Genomic DNA, 15,957 nt, shown 5'->3' on the forward strand with positions numbered 1-15,957 from the left:
CCACATGCATGCAGTGCTCATGGAGGCCAGAAGAGGGCATCAGGTCCCCTGGAACTAGAGTTACAGACTGTTGTGAGCTGCCCTTGTGCTAGGGCTTGGTCCAGGTCCTCTGGGAGAGCAGCAGCAATGTTCTTAACGGCTAGTCACCTCTCCAGCTCCTTATCTTTTAAGAGTGGGCTTGGGGAAGCAAGCACACGCTTGTGCCACGGTGTGCAGTGGAGGTCAGAGGTCGACGACTCTTTCCAAAGTCATTTCTCCTTCCACCTTGCTTTGAGACCAAGCCTCCTTTACTGTGCTGTGTGTTCTAGGCTAGGTAGCCTGAACATTCTGGCTGAGTCTCCTGTGTCTACCTCCCATCTATGCTGGGTTTGCCTTACAAGCACATTCATGCCTCTGCATTTGACTCATGTAGGACCTGGGGTTTAAACTCAGGTCGTCAGGGGTTTGGGGCAAGTGCATCTACTGGGTAAGTCATCCTCCCAGGCTGTTTTCTCTCCTTCCGGCTGGTAATTGTTCCTAACTCATAACTCCCCTATCCTTTCTTAGCACCTTGTCTTGCCACTTGGCTCGCACACACCGCCCTCTCCCCCATGCCATTGTTTCCTCCTTACAGTTATTCCCAGTTCCTTACTTTAGAATTGCCCTGAATGTTACCAGCTTCATGGGCCTAGCTATTACAAAGTTATGATAGGATACTTTACCTTCCATATGTCACCTAACACTGTCTTGTATTTTTCTGACTGCAACATTTCCTCCCAGAGAGATTTGAATGAGGCTATTCATGTGGTAAGAGCTTTGCAGAGTGGGCAGTTGGGAACAGTTTCCGCCTTTCTCACACTTGAGCACTAGCCCCCCTGAGTATACAGATCAACCTAGAGAGGGTTTTCCCTTAGCACTTGGTTAGTATTGGTTTGTCATCTCCCTTGTCTAGTGTTCACAGTTGACTCCCTGTTCCCTGGAGGATGTGTTCTCCCTGGAAGCTTTTCATGGCGTTGTTGTTGTTGTTGTTTTTTTTTTTCTCTAATTTTTTTTTTCAAATTTTGCTTTGGTGTTTATAAATTTTATGATGGCTCTGAGTAGTGTATGTCTTCTTTGGCCACACACTTGAGACCCTAGTGGCTGATCGTCGTTTCTGTGCTCCTTAGGCCCTTTTTAATAAGGTGCAGTTCTCAGCTATCTTCCAAAGATGCCCCTGGCCTGTGGTCCCTGGCCCCTGGCCTGTGGTCCCTGGTCCCTGATCCCTGGTGCCTGTCACCTTGCTGCTGCTGTCACCCTAACCTTGCCCTTACTAATTTTGCTCTTATTAACTTTGTTTGCATCTTTTCTTTCTTTAACCTGCTCGTTTAGATCACTGGTTTCTTTTGAATCAAGCTCGTTTCACCATTTAACGCGCCTGCTAAAGCACAGACTACAGGTTCAGTGGAACGCTCTGTGAGTTTCTGAAACCTTTATCTATAGAATAGGGACACCCATGCCGGTTTATGAGCTTGCTTTTGAGGGTTGGGGATCTAGTCCGTGTGACACATTTGCAGCAGTGCTATTTATAGTTAGCAAAGGCTGACTTTTCTCTTTATGTTTGTTTTTCAAGCTAGCACTTCCCACTGGGCCTTTAGAACTGAGCGCCCCTGCTCATGTTACTAGTTAAAAAAAAAAAGTCCTCCATCCTTTTTAAGGCTGCTTATCTATCTTGGGGACATCTGTCATGTTTGGTGTGTGATCTTAGTTTCCTGTCCCTTACCTCCGCTTTCTCTGTCACACGCTGTCCTGCCCGTTGCCTTTGTTTGAGTGGCTCTAGTCCCTGATGTCAAGTTATTGTTTTCTTGGAATACATAATTTGGGGGGGGACAGTGCTGTCAGCTCCCTGTATGCCAGCGTTTAGAGGTTAGTGAAGGGGTCGATGTTTATCTCAGTGGTAGAGTGGTGTGCTGCTCCAAAGCCTCCACATACACATACATACATCGGACATAAGAATTTGATAGAGAAAGGGATGATGGGAAGACTAGAGGGGAAGCCTGGGCTTGTTAGGGTTTAGGGAAGACAGGCCGGGAGAGCTCCAGCCCGCTGTCCTCTCGGCCCGCTGTCCTCTCTGGGCTTCCCCCACCACACTGGATGCCGCCCCACAGGGCATCTGTACCTCGCGCCCAGCCCTGTTTGCTAGTTTCCTCAGTGTGATGCCTCACTGTAGCTGTGGGTGTGAGGGGCTGCGGATGCTGCTAGACAGAATGGAGGAGGTCTGTGACCCACTTCAGCCCACACCCACACCGTCTGGTCCGTGCCCTCCACCAGGTGCTAATTCTTTGTTTCTGAGGCACCAGGGGCACATGCTGCTCTTTTTCTATACAGCCTGTGCTGCCGGGAGAGCCCAGCTCCCTGAAGGAATGGTGAAGATGGCTGTGCAGTGCCACCTGCCAAAGCCCTCCCCAAGCTCTCTCGTGGACCCAGGCTTTCTTGCTCTCTGTACATGTCTGCCCACACACTTCCTATCTAGACGGAGCTTCTTGCCAGCGCCCTGTTTCTTGAGTCCTTATTTCTTTCCTTCTCAATTTTATAGACTCTGGGTTAGGAAAGAGACATAACTATCCCTGCCAGTTCTCCTTTTTCTTGTGGCTAGATGTGTGTGTGTGTGTGTGTGTGTGTGTGTGTGTGTGTGTGTGTGTATATATATATATATATATATACACATACATATGTATGTGTGAATGAAGATCTGCATATGGAGAGAGAGAGAGAGAGAGAGAGAGAGAGAGAGAGAGAGAGAGAGTGTGTGTGTGTGTGTGTGTGTGTGTGTAATGGGGCCTGTACATGCCACTGTGTATTACAGAAGTTAGAAGACAATTTTGATGAGCTGTCCTGTCCTACCATGTGGGTCCTGGGATCCAAACTCAGGTTGCTAGGCTTGGCTGCAAACACCATTATCTGCTAAGCCATCTCTCTGCCCCTACACCCAGCTTTTTCCCCTCAGGTTCTGGGGGCTCTGAACCCTAGTCCTCACTTATGTGACAAGTGCTTTATCCAAAGAGCCATCTCACCAGCTCTCAGAATGCTTTTTAAAACTAAAGGGTAATTCACATTTTTAGATAGCTGGGTAGCTTAGTTCATCTTCATTTTACTGTAGAGGATTAAGTGAATGAAATAAACTTTCAGGAGAGGAAAATTATGTTTGAAAGTCAAGATATGTTCTCCCACGTTGGATCCACCAACAGTCTAGGAAGGCTTCCTGTAATGTGGGGTTCTAGTGTTGTGTCGGTAAGTTAACACTTTGCCAGGAAATCCATCTCTCCTTGGCATTGTCTTGTGTGTGTGTGTGTGTGTGTGTGTTTTAATGAGACTTGGGATATTAAACTGTTAGTGTATTTGAAGCCGGTTGGCATTAGACAGGTGTCAGATGAGAACCACTGGTCACGGGTAATATAGAACATGCGGTGTGGTAGGAAGCACTCATAAGTGCACGATAGAAAGCAAGTTGTGTTTGTCAGGAAATAAGTCTTAGGTGAGAGTTTGTCGGAGGAACGCCTTTGGACTTTGTCTGTTTTGCACTTAACGCTTCTGCTGTTTGTTTCTGTCCACGCTGAAGATGCACAGTAATCAAAAGGGATTACTGCCAGAACCCAATCCGGTACAGATTATGAAAAGTTTAAACAATCCTGCCATGTTACAAGTTCTTCTGCAGCCCCAGCTATGTGGACGAGCCGTGAAGCCAGGTGAGCACCGTGCATCCTCCTTGAGCTCAGACTCACGTAGGTTGCTCGAGCTGCATCGGATGTGAGATGTAAAAAATGCACGGTGGGTTAAAATGCTCTTAAGCTTGTATAGCACCTCTCTAGAACTATTGATGATCATTGATCAGTTACGTGAGATGGTACTTCCTCTTGGCTGTTGGGCGGGTATAATCTAGTCTTGTGGTTCCATTTTCTGTGTACCATTAGTAAATGTTAAGTGTTAAACCTTCAGTTTAACTCTTTGTTGCCGAGAACTTCTAAACCCAGAAATAAGGCACACACCACCATGCTGTGGCATGGATGAACCAAGAGCATGGGACCTTTCTCTGTAATTGTTCTGGTAGACTTACCTTGTTGAATATGTAAATCTGTTTCATCTCCATTTTTCTCTGTCCTAAAGAACAAAGTAGTTTCCCTTTGCCACCGTCCTCTGATTACACAGATCTTTGTTATCGCTGTATGCTGACTACCAAGCTATTTGCTTTTCTTCTTCCTGTATTTCCTTCTGAAACAGCTTTATATACACACGATTTCTGTGTTAGTATTATGAGGAAATGATGCCTGTATTCAATGCTAAAGTTTAGGATAAATATATTTAGTCTAAGCATCCTGTTTATTCCAGTTCAGTCCCAACTGGCCTGAAGTCCACTCCCATGCTAAGCAACACAGACCCACAAGTTAAGGGTGCAGTCCTCTGGGTAGACCCACAAGTTAAGGGTGCAGTTCTGTGGGTGGAACCACAAGTTAAGGGTGCAGTCCTCTGGGTGGACCCACAAGTTAAGGGTGCAGTCCTCTGGTGGCTGCTAGACTCAGGCTACAAGTTAAGGATTCTCTGGGCTTTCTGAACCTCTGACCAACCAGCTATACAAATTTGGGAGTCACCAGGACCCTTCAGTTTGGTAATCTTCTGGAATGTCTTCTAGAATTCAGGAAGCGACATAATTATGATTATAATTTTACCAGAACGGATCTAGCAGGAATAGGCAAAAGGAAAACACGCGTGTGAGGATTCCTTGTGCAGTCAGGCCATGGCATGGCAGCATGTCATTGGGGTGGGGATTTTAAAAAAATGTCATTCCTGACAATTTCACACATGTATACAAAGTATCCTGGTTACTTTCTGCTTTCTTTAACATCCTTCTCATCTGTCACCCACCCCCATCCCCACCAGTCCCTTTCCCAAGCTCATGACTTTTTGTTTTATTTTATGACCTGTTTAATCAGGCCACCATGAACCATTGCATTGAAACTATCCATTTGAGCCTGGTGGGGTAACCAACCAGTGAGTCCATTGCTGAGGACAGGAAATCTCATTTCCAAACCGATTAATACCCAGTGATCCAGCAATGAGGGTGGCTTAGTTAGGGCTTTACTGCTGTGAGCAGATACCATGACCAAGGCAACTCTTATAAAGGACATTTAATTGGGGCTGGCTTACAAGTTCAGAGGTTCAGTCTGTTATCATCAAGGCAGGAACATGGCAGCGTTCAGGCAGATGTGGGGCTGGAGTTGCTGAGACTTCTACATCCTCATGCAAAGGCAGACAGAAGACTGTCCTCAGGCAGCTAGGAGGAGTGTCTCAAAGCCCACCTCTACAGTGACACACTGACACACTTCCTCCAACAAGGCCACACCTCCTCCAACAATAATAGTTGTTACTATTATTGGTCCTCTACACCTCCTAATAGTGCCACTCTCTGGGCCAAGCATATTCAGACCACCCCAGAGGGGTAGGGAGGGCCTCCTGAGCCTGTCTATGGCTGACTGTTGGTGGGCCTGTTCTCATGCCAGCCCAGCTCAGACACCTACAGCTGCTGTGAGTCAGTGATTGTCATGGCTGTGTCTTACCCAGGGGGTGACATGTCACAGCCCTTTTCTGTCTTCCTGCTCTTAGGTCCTTTCCCCACAATGCTCCCTGAGCCTTAGAGGGGATGGTATAAATGCCATTTTTAGGGCTGATTAGTCATAAACTGTCAACACTTTGTGAGGCCATACGTCTCCACGATGCATCCATCACTGTTCACGTGAAAGGGGCCTCTCTAACGACAGCTGAGAGCAGCACGTTTCTATCGATCCAGGGCATAAATGTTTAGAGGGTAGCTGTTGGGAACTAAAGAAGGGGGCCCTGGGGAAGAGGGGGCAGGGAAGACCCACACCCCGCCAGAGCATCACCTATTCTCTGGTCTGTCAGGCATGGGAGGGCTGCTATCTACTTTCCACTCAGCCCCAGGTGGGCATCTAAGCCTCTGACCCACTCTTGGGGGGGTGGTGGTGGTGGCAAGGGGCAGCCCTACCTGGGAGTCCCAGAGCTACTTTGCTAAAGCCACTGGGGTTATGGGAGAGAGGGATGAGGGAAGAGGCTCCCAACACCTGCGAGAGTGAGCGCAGCGGATCTTGAATGGAGCATGGGAAGGCCTTCCATTGGGAGATTAGAAACAGCTCATTATGAGAAAGCCTGTCCCATCCTCCAAGTACAGTGGGCTTTGATGAGCAGAGACTGTCTATGGTTTTAGAACTTTATTGTAGAAAGGCAGGGGAAAAGAGAGAAGGTAGGAGAGAGAGGGGGGGAAGGAAAGGCTAGAAAGAAATAGAGTGAGAGGGAGAGAAAAGAGAGGAGAGGAGTTTAGCCTGAAGGTCAGAAGCTTGGACCATTGCCTACATGACTTCTAGCCATGTTTCTCTTGTGGGGACTGGGGGGGGGGGTCGGTAACTTAGGCAGGAGCCAGAGTTCCAGGAGCATGAGGGAAGGCCTACCGTGTCATGTAGGTGAATTATCACCATTTCCGGGGTTCAAACTTCAGCTCAACTGGAGATCAGCCTGTCTGTGCATAGCCCAATGCCCCACAGGTAGCCTGACACATTTGCTAAAAAGCAGCACCTGGCTCCTATTCTAGGGCTCCTCACCTCCCTGGTCATGGGTTTGTAGTATCAGGCATGGATTCCCTCCCGTGCATCAAGTCTCAGGTCCAATCAGAGAACTGTTGGCAACCCCCATAACAGGAGTGTACCCGTTGCCCAAGTGCACTTACCTTGCAGCAGGGACGAGGTTCCAGCTCGGTTCCAGCTTGGTTTTCTTGTTTATATCATGACTCCAGGCTATGTAGCATGTATAGTGTGGTTTCTATTTGTCAGGCTAAACAGTGACCGAAAGCAGCTTAGGGAGGACAGGGTTACAGGTCCCACTCACAGTTGATCACTGAGGGAAGACAGGGTGGGAACCCAAGCAGGAGCTAAGGTGTGGTCCACAGAGCAGATGTCTTACTCAGCTTGCTTCTTCCTACCACCCAGGACCTGCCCAGGGATGTCATCACCCACACTGGGTTGGGCCTGCCCACATCAATCCTCGATCAAGAAAATGCCCCCACAGGCATGTCCTTAAGATAGTCTATGGAAGCATTTTCTCAGTTGAGATTCTGTCTTCCCAGATGATGGTAGTATGTGTCTAGATGACAAGACAAAAAACCCCCCAAAAAACAACAAAACCAAAATACCCAAATCCCTACCTAGCACAAAGGGGTTCCTTACCCTTGGCACTGAGGGTTTTATTAATAACTCACTGCTTCTGGGAGCCCCTTTTCCCAGCCATGCAGGGTCTTTTTAGGGGTTAGAACTTTAATAGGAGTTTTTCTGGGTGGAAAACAATCCCCCCAAAATGTATTACATGTACATTTTCTGGATTGTCCTTAAACATGGTGTCCCTAGACATGACACCCTCCTGTAGGCTGGTGTCATTGGCACAGTTTGCAGTAGTCCTTCATTCTGGTGATCACATGATTTCTCATGATGCAGTCCAAGATTGCATTCATGTTTAAAGATGCACACTGTGCTCTTGGATCTGTAAGGGAAACATCATCCACACCTTTGGATTGTGGACATCTTTAGTAATTCGCCCACTATTATTTCTATCTCTCCACTCCAGTTTTATGTTTGTGTCGATTTGTAGTCATTAGGAATATGGGTTTGGTTTTGTTTTTTTTTTTTAGTTTTTATTTTTTAATTTTAAAATTATTTGCATAGGGGATCGGGAACTATACATGTAGGGTGGAGTTACAGCAGCTGTGAGCCACCTGACGTGGGTGCTGGGAACCAAACTCTGGTCCTCTGCAAATGCACTGTGTTCTTCATTCCTGAGCCACCTCTCCAGTCCCAGGAGTATGGTTTTTTTTGTCTTTTATGTTTGTTATTGTCTCTATATTAAGATGTTTTAATATTTACATTGATGGAGAAATTATTTCCTGGCTTTATTTGGGTTGGTGGGGGAAGAAGAATACCTCTGTATGTCAGTCAGTGAGCCTGTGTCAGCTAGAGAATTATCCAAACTCCACTTTTGTATTTTCTTGGACAGTCAGTAGTTGCTAGGGAATCATGTCCTTTCCAAGTCGAGGTAAAATGCAGTGAGGCGTTGTCTTTATTTACATCTGTACCTTTAATATGGCTTGGAGACTTGAGTCATGAGGTTGATGCACATGTAGGTTGTAGACTGCAGTTGGATCAGCACACGGGCTCACATGCTGTAAAGAATACTTTTTAACTGAGCCTTTCTGTAGAGTGAGCAGGCATATGTTAGCTTGGTGTGTTTACTGGGTGGCATTTTGTTTTGAGATGGGGACTCTACCTAACTGGGAACACAGGCATGCCTTAGTGTTTGTTCTGTTCCCTGCACATTATGAAAAGATATAATAACCCTTTCAGTTGTTTGATTTTTTTTTAAAAAAAAAGAGATTTATTTATGTATATGAGTGCTCTATATGGAAGTATACCTGCAGACCAGAAGAGGACGTCAGATCCCATCACAGATGGTCGTGAGCTACCATGTGGGTGCTGGGAATTGAACTCAGGACCTCTGGAAGAGCAGCTGGTGCTTTTTAGCATGAGCCATCTCTCTAGCCCTACTGTGACCTTTTGTGAATGCTACTCTGTGATATATTGCAATAGTAGATACCATTTTTTCCATAATTATAATTAAGTGAAATTAATCCTCTGTTTTCTATTTCATGGTTCTTTATTCTCTGTATAGTATCTATTCTGAACATATCGCTTCTGAAATGTAAGGGTACTTGGACTCAGACTTCAGAGTGTAGTTACCCTTCATTCCTCTTATCTCTAGGTACAGTTTGTTTCTTTGGAGACGAAGTCTCACTGTGTTCTTCCTGGCTGGCATGGAACTTGCTGGGTAGACAAGGCTAGCCTCAAACTCACAGCTATCTGCCTGGCTCTGCCGCCCAAGTGCTAGAACTAAAGACACCACCATGTCCTGTTGTGTAGTCATGTTGCATCTTTTTAGTTTTATGATGTAAGAATTTCTGTGCATATGTTATCTTCTCTAAAGGATTTTCCACAAGGTTTTTAAAGATGAGGGTTGCATCTTTACCCTTGCCCTTCCTTCTGATAAAAATCTCCCAAACTCGTGACACAAAGAAGGCTGAAGAAATAGCTCACTGATTAAGAGCACTTATTCTTGCTGAGGACCAAGGTTTGGTTCCCAACACCCGCATGGTGGTAACTCCATGCCCCAGGGGATCCCACACCCTCTTCTGATCTTCTTGGGCATCAGTCACTCACATGGTGCATATACATATGTGCAGGCAAAACACCCACACATAGCATAAAGAGACACTGAGCGGCAGCCAAGGCCTCTGTCGCCAGCAGGTGAGGCAAGCCGTGCAGGAGTGCGAGTGTTAGAGGCGGGCAAGCCTGTGTTTGGCGCTTGACACTAAAAGACAGAAAGTGCTGGAATTCTAAAGCAAATTCCAGGATTGAATTGCCAGGAGATGCTGAAACTTCCTGTGCAGGTTAAAGGGTGTAAAAGAAATGTTTTTGGAACATGAATTTTGAATTGAAGTCACTTGGTTATGGTTTTCTGTTGACTGACTGATCTTCTCCACAGCTCTTGGAGTCGGCCCCAGCTTATCTCACCTACTGAGTCCATCCCTCCCCTCCGCGATCTTACACTTCAGTAAAACACAGCAGGTGTGTACCTGGTGCTGGGGACTGATGATTTGGAGTGAACACTTCCGTCTCTCCCCACCCCTCAAGACAGAATTGTATGGAGCTCAGGATGACCTTGACTTTCTAATTCTCCTGCCTCCATCCCCCAAGGGCTGGAATTTACCAGTGTGCCAGACTTCATTAAGAAGTTAATTGAGCATTTTGCCTTTAAAAAAATATCCTGCCTGCCTTCCACCCTTTGCTGTCTAGGGATTGTTCTAGAGTTTATTGATGCTGGCAGGTGCCCTACTGCTGACCTGCACCCCCAGCTTTCTTTTGATTTTGATAGTCTTGCTGTAGTTGCTAAGGCTGGCCTTGAACTCATATTGTAGGTGGGTAAACCATTGAACTTGGCATCTTCCTGCCTCAGCCTCCTGAGAATGGTAGACCTGTGCAGGTAGAGCTGGCCAAGAACATCGTTATGATAGCTGCATATAGTCATAAGAGGAGTGTGCATAATCCTGCCAGTGACAGCAGCACAGATAGATCAACCTGCCAACTCCTGCTTGCAGAGGATTAAGAGCAGAATACTTACTTTGTGATATATTTTTGCTAGATAATGAATAGGTTTTTCTCTCTCTTTGTGTGTGGTGGGGGCGGGCCAAGACAGGCAGCATACATGCCATGGGTGTACGTGTGGAGGTTAGAGGGCAGCTGTGGGTGCCAGTCCTTGCCCTCTACCTTGTTCGAGGCAGGGGATATTTGCTGCTGCACATGCCAGGGTAATGGGCTCTCAGGTTTATCTCTCTTCGCCACCCCACCTCACCCCCCATTTTCCTAGTCTCTGTTTCGAAGAACATGCAGGCTTGAGTCAGATATGCTGCCTTATACCTATAATCCCAACACTGGGGAGGCAAAGGCTGGAGTATTACTGTATTTGAGACTAGTCAGGGCTACATAGTAAATCCCAGGCCAGCCTGGGCTCCAGAGTGAGATTCTGTCTCAAAACATCAGTAAACGCCCAACAACAAAACAGGAAGGAAAGCAGATTTTAATTATAATCAAGTATAAGCAGCGATAGGAAAGATATTCAGATCATTGGTTAGGAAGTGGGTCTCAGGCTGGAGGTTGCAACCCCTTTGAGGGTCACGTGACCCTTTCATAGGAGTTGCATATCAAATATCCTACCTATCAGATATTTACATTATGGTTCATATCATATTTGTATATTATGATTCATTATCGTCAGATATGTAGACTATATGACTCATAACAGTAAAATTACAGTTATGAAGTAGCAGTGAAATAATTTCATGGTGAGAGGTCACCACAACATGAAGAACTGTATTAAAGGGTCGCAGCCTTAGGAAGGTTGAGAGCCACTGTGTTAGGAGAAAGGCCAAAAGTGTAGCGTGGGCTTTGAAGGCCTCCAAGTGCCTCTGTGGGGCACCCATGGCATCTGACTGTCCCAGAAGGACCTGCTCACTCCTCCAGGGTCCATCTCCTTGACCAGGGCTGTCCCTTCACCACACTGACCCAGAGTCCCCTCAACAGCCTTCAGACCTCAGAACACACGCTAGGTCCTCAAGAGAGCATCCCTCCATTCTCTAATCAAAATGAGATTCCGCAGTGTGTGTCCATGTATCTGTGTGCAGTTTTCCTCACAGAACTGCCATTGCAATCTTGTCTAAGTCTCCTCCTTTCCAGGAGCATGATACATGGGGGCAAATCTTACTGCATTTCTCACTAGGGAGCACATTATCCTATTCGTAAAAAAGGCACATCGAGTCTTGTCAAGTGATTAAATCAATCAATAAATTCATATTCCCCCATCATTAAAGCCAGGAAGGGGGTGAGAGGGGAAAAGGTTAACTAAGGATGTGGAATGGGTCTCCTAACTGCATATTCCAGGATATTCCCTGAGGGTGGAAGTAGATGAATACAAATTATGAAGGGTTTTGTTTTCTTTTCCAGACAGTGTTTCTCTATAGCCCTGGCTGGACTTGAACTCAAAGATCCGCTCGCTGAGATTTAAGACATGTAGTAGCCACCTGACTCAGAAATGCTTTCTTTTTCAGCCTAACTTGAGAATCGAACTTTTTTTTTCAACTTTTTATTATTTTCTTCATTTACATTTCAAATGCTATCCCGAATACCCCTATACCCTCCCGAGAGTTGAACTTTAAGATGGGTTGATTCTAGAACAAGTTACTCTTCCGAATGTAACTTGGTGTCTCATTAATTCCACAGAGCTCAGCTGTGGGAAATACATCGTCCTTAATCCTTCAGAATCTTTCTCCCTTACCCTTGATACAGCAACAGTTGATGAAGTTTGACAATGCCCACACTAATAATGTAAGTATTTCATCCTTTTTATAGACTCAGCCCGTTGGTGAAATGGTGGCATTTCACACGTGTAACCGTCTTCACTAGGGTCTGCTTGTTTTTTGTTTTTGTTTGCCCACCATGGGAAACGGTCTTCCTGTCTCCCCTTTTGTAGAAGCCTGGCTTGCTGGGAGAGCCTCCTGCTATGGTACTGCAGCCTGCTCTGGCAATAGGGCCACCGCTTCCACTGAAAACGGACCTGGGACACCATGGCGAAGCACACAAAAGTAAAACCCATTTACCAAGAAGTCCTTACGCAGTCGGCATTGAGGCTTGGAGACAGCTTATCTGTAGTCCTCTCTTTCTTATAGGATGATTAAATTTGAATCTTGGTCATTTAAAATGTAAAGAGCCCCGTTGCCACATCTGGGTTTGATATTGATACGTTGTTAATGGGTTTGCCTCCATGCCAAGAAGAGACGGTCCCTGCTGGGTGGGCTTTAATATTTTATGCAGGTTCACAGCAGCGCCAGGAGAAGACACTGCTCCCATCTGATGCTGACATGCCGCCCATTGGGCTCACGGCACATTACTCTTGTCTGTATTTCAATTTCACTGAAGAAGGAGCCCCCAGCTCCTATAAACGGAAGAGCTAGCATTTGTAAAATTAAGTCCTGTTGACTTGAAACCTTTTCAAATTATATTTTTAAATTAGTACTTGGAAGAAAACTGGCATCCATGCTCTGAGCACGTGAGAGGCAGAACTTTTTTACTTTAGAAAAATAGAAATATACCAGAGATTTTCATTTTATTGTAATTTAGAGAAGCACATCCCGGTTGAAGCTTATTGACGCTTGATGTAAGCAGTTCCACTGATGACTTCAGTCCTGCAAACATACATCACACATTAGTCTCTTACATCAAAACCCAGCTCATCCAGGGACCAAATAGCTCAGTCAGTTCTGACTGTTGAAGTTGACCAGGCAATGGTTAAATTGCCAAAAATTTCCTTGGTAGGATGGGCGTCTGTCATTTCGAAAAACTTTGACTCTCTATGACTAAAAACTGTGAAAATGTTTATTCCCCATATTAATGTTAGATCATACCGGTTTGCTGTCTCCTGTGCTATTTTAAGAGCACTGACAATTCGCTGTCTAAATAAATAGATCCTAAAAGATAGAGGAGTCAAAGAGAGTACTCAGTGGCTAACAAGCCTGTTGAGTGAGTTAGTAAGAGGGAAATGTTGCATCGAAATGAACTGTTTTAATTTCTTCCTGGCCCCTGTTTTATAAGCTTTTGTTTTGTGTTAATTTTTGTTAGTTCCTTTTTTGAGACAGGGTCTTATGTTGCCCAGGCTGACCCTGAACTTACAAGTTCAGGTGATCTTCTTGCCTTAGCCTCAGCATAGTTGAGAGCGCATGTTACTGTGCCTGGCTGACTTTTTTTTTTTTTTTTTTTAAATTTAAAATTACATTGGTTGGTTAGGGGAGGGCAGGGCACACTATGCTATGCTGTGGTATGCAAGAGGTATATGGAAGACAACTTGTCGGAGTAGGTTCTTTCCTACCCTGAGGGTCTCGGGCCAGGGCAAACCACCTCTCTATATTAAGCCATCTCAGCATCCCTGACTTGAAGACTTTTTAAATAAAAATCATACCTCATTTTCCTATGAAAATTTTTAATCATTTCAGGGTTTTCCTTCCTATAAATAAAAACGCATAACTTTTGTTGATTTAGTGTTTATTCCTGACTGTTGACTTCAAGGGCAACACTAGTATTTAAATACCAGATTTTTCCACTTAAAAATAATTTATGTTATTTGTGGATTTCTGTGCTTAAATCCTCAAACCACTGCTAAGTGCACGTGGCCAGTATAAAGACACTGCACTCAAGCTGAGAAGAGATGGGTGTGGCCAGCACCCAAGGGCGGATGAAGGCCGCTCGCTCTCCAGGCTTGCTGCCAAATCCAGATTAACCCTAGGAAATGCTGAACATCTCTTCAATCACTCCCTCCAAATATGGAAGCATGCAAATTGCGATGATTGGGCATTTTTAAGTGCTGGTATAATTTAAATGTCAAAAGGAGATATAAGTTCCTAAAATAGTATCTAAAATGTATCATTAAGATATAATATCGAGGTTATCATAGAAATTATTGAAAATTTAAAAAACATTATTACTGTCAATTTTTGCTTTCTCATGGATTTATATCCCTGACCTCACCCGTTGGCTGTCACAGACCTCTAATAGGTACAGAAAGGACTACTGTGTCTTGTGTAACCGGGGTTCTTTTGCCTCTGTGGTTCATTCACTACAGCATCTAACCTGATTCCACCTCAGACGACACTGGCAGCAGGGCTGGGCATGTTGCCGTTCTTCTCACACCAGCTCCCTGCTGGACAAGCTGGCCCGGGGCGTGGGACCACTCAGGGGAAGCAGTCCGCCTCAGTGAGCATCAGCGAAGCTAGCTTCTCAGGGTCGCAGCATTACCTGCAGACCCTCCCAGGCCTTCCTGCTGGAGGCCCGCTGACGGGCAACCAGAAGACAGTGCAGAGCCAGCCAAAAGGCACAGAGGTAGGTTGAAAGGCAAAGGACGCACACAGAAATGGATACCTCCATGGCTGCCTTTCCACTCCCGTTAGTCCCTGAATTGTGGCATTATCCTGTCTCACTCAGGGTTCCATTTTCTTTCTTTCTTTGCTTTTTTTAAAGATTTATTTATTTTGTGTATATGAGCACACTTCACTGTTTTCAGGCACACCAGAAGAGGGCATCAGATCCCATTACAGATGGTTGTGAGCCACCGTGTGGTTGCTGGGAGTTGAACTCAGGACCTGTGGAGTAGCAGTCAATGCTCTTAACCACTGAGCCACCTCTCCGGCCTAGGATTAAACTTTCTTTACTGTGCTTTTTTTTTTTTTTTAAATCAGATTGAAAAGGAAACTAAGCTACTTAGCTTTGTCTTACATCTAATAACCAGGACTGTGGTTTAAGTCTTTGATCAGAGAGTAAAGAGTAAGAATAGGCAGATGAAGAATGGATAGAGCTCGTATTCCCAGTGTCCTGTCTCACACTGTCATGTGAGAGTCAGCGCGTGAGCTCTTCCTTTCCTTGGCATTACCTTCAGGACTAGAGGTGAATAATAAATCCACTTCACTGTGTCATTTGGGTCTGGCCACATGACAGGAAATTTAAATTTTATAGTAATTGATAAAACTATAGTTCTAGAGCTACCATGTAGAATTAGGTAGGTTTGCTTTGTTTGTTTTTTTTTTTTTTTTTNTTTGAAAGATGAATTCTTACAAGATCAAGTGAGACGATACAAGATGCTTTGAGCTCTATTTCACTTGTAGGATTCTGTGCTTAGCGTGCACCATTTACCCTTTTATTGGGATGGTGGAGACAGGCTCTCTCTGTCTAGCCTTGCTTGACCTTGAGCTTGCAGTGTCGACCAGGCCGGTCACAAACTCAGAGATCCACTGCCTCTGTCTCCTGAGAGCTGGGATGGAAGGTCTGCACCACCCGCCCACAGGTGATCACGCCCTACAAGATGCATTGAAAAATAAATCCTGCATTTTTAACTGTAGTAAATATTTTAAGTAAGCACGTATTGATTGTATGAAATGAAAGATTCCGTCGTGACGTTTCCACGTGTGTGTGTGTGACGTACCCTGACCCCCTCCTTCCTTTCTCTTACCCGCTCACAAAACACCCCATCTTTTGTTTTTGGTGAATAGGCTGCCTCTAAGAATCAGACTTCACTCTTGGGAGAACCACCAAAAGAAATCCGGCTCAGTAAAAACCCGTATTTGAATTTGGCAAGTGTGTTACCCAGTGTGTGCCTATGTAAGTGAAGACCGCGGGCCAGCCATGAGAGTCCCCTGAAGACACTCTGTATGACTTTTCCTTTCGTCCTAACTTAGTTGAAGGTCATGATGCCTAGTGACAAAACTTAGCCCTAAATTATGGTCCTTATTATTTAATA

General features: G+C 45.3%; 1 protein-coding gene across 2 annotated transcripts in view; it reads left to right on the forward strand.

Moving 5' to 3' along the window:
• Raver2 (ribonucleoprotein, PTB binding 2) overlaps positions 1–15,957 on the forward strand; it is a 79,927-nt gene that overhangs the window by 50,698 nt on the left and 13,272 nt on the right. For both annotated transcript variants that reach the window (XM_021200164.2, XM_029540109.1), the window contains exons 5-10: positions 3,575–3,701; positions 9,607–9,689; positions 11,898–12,002; positions 12,148–12,259; positions 14,290–14,546; positions 15,710–15,818. In XM_021200164.2, coding sequence (XP_021055823.1) covers positions 3,575–3,701; positions 9,607–9,689; positions 11,898–12,002; positions 12,148–12,259; positions 14,290–14,546; positions 15,710–15,818 — 793 coding nt within the window. The remainder of the gene's footprint in view (positions 1–3,574; positions 3,702–9,606; positions 9,690–11,897; positions 12,003–12,147; positions 12,260–14,289; positions 14,547–15,709; positions 15,819–15,957) is intronic.

Source organism: Mus pahari, chromosome 6 (genome assembly GCF_900095145.1).
Source record: "Mus pahari chromosome 6, PAHARI_EIJ_v1.1, whole genome shotgun sequence".
Lineage (NCBI taxonomy): Eukaryota > Metazoa > Chordata > Mammalia > Rodentia > Muridae > Mus > Mus pahari.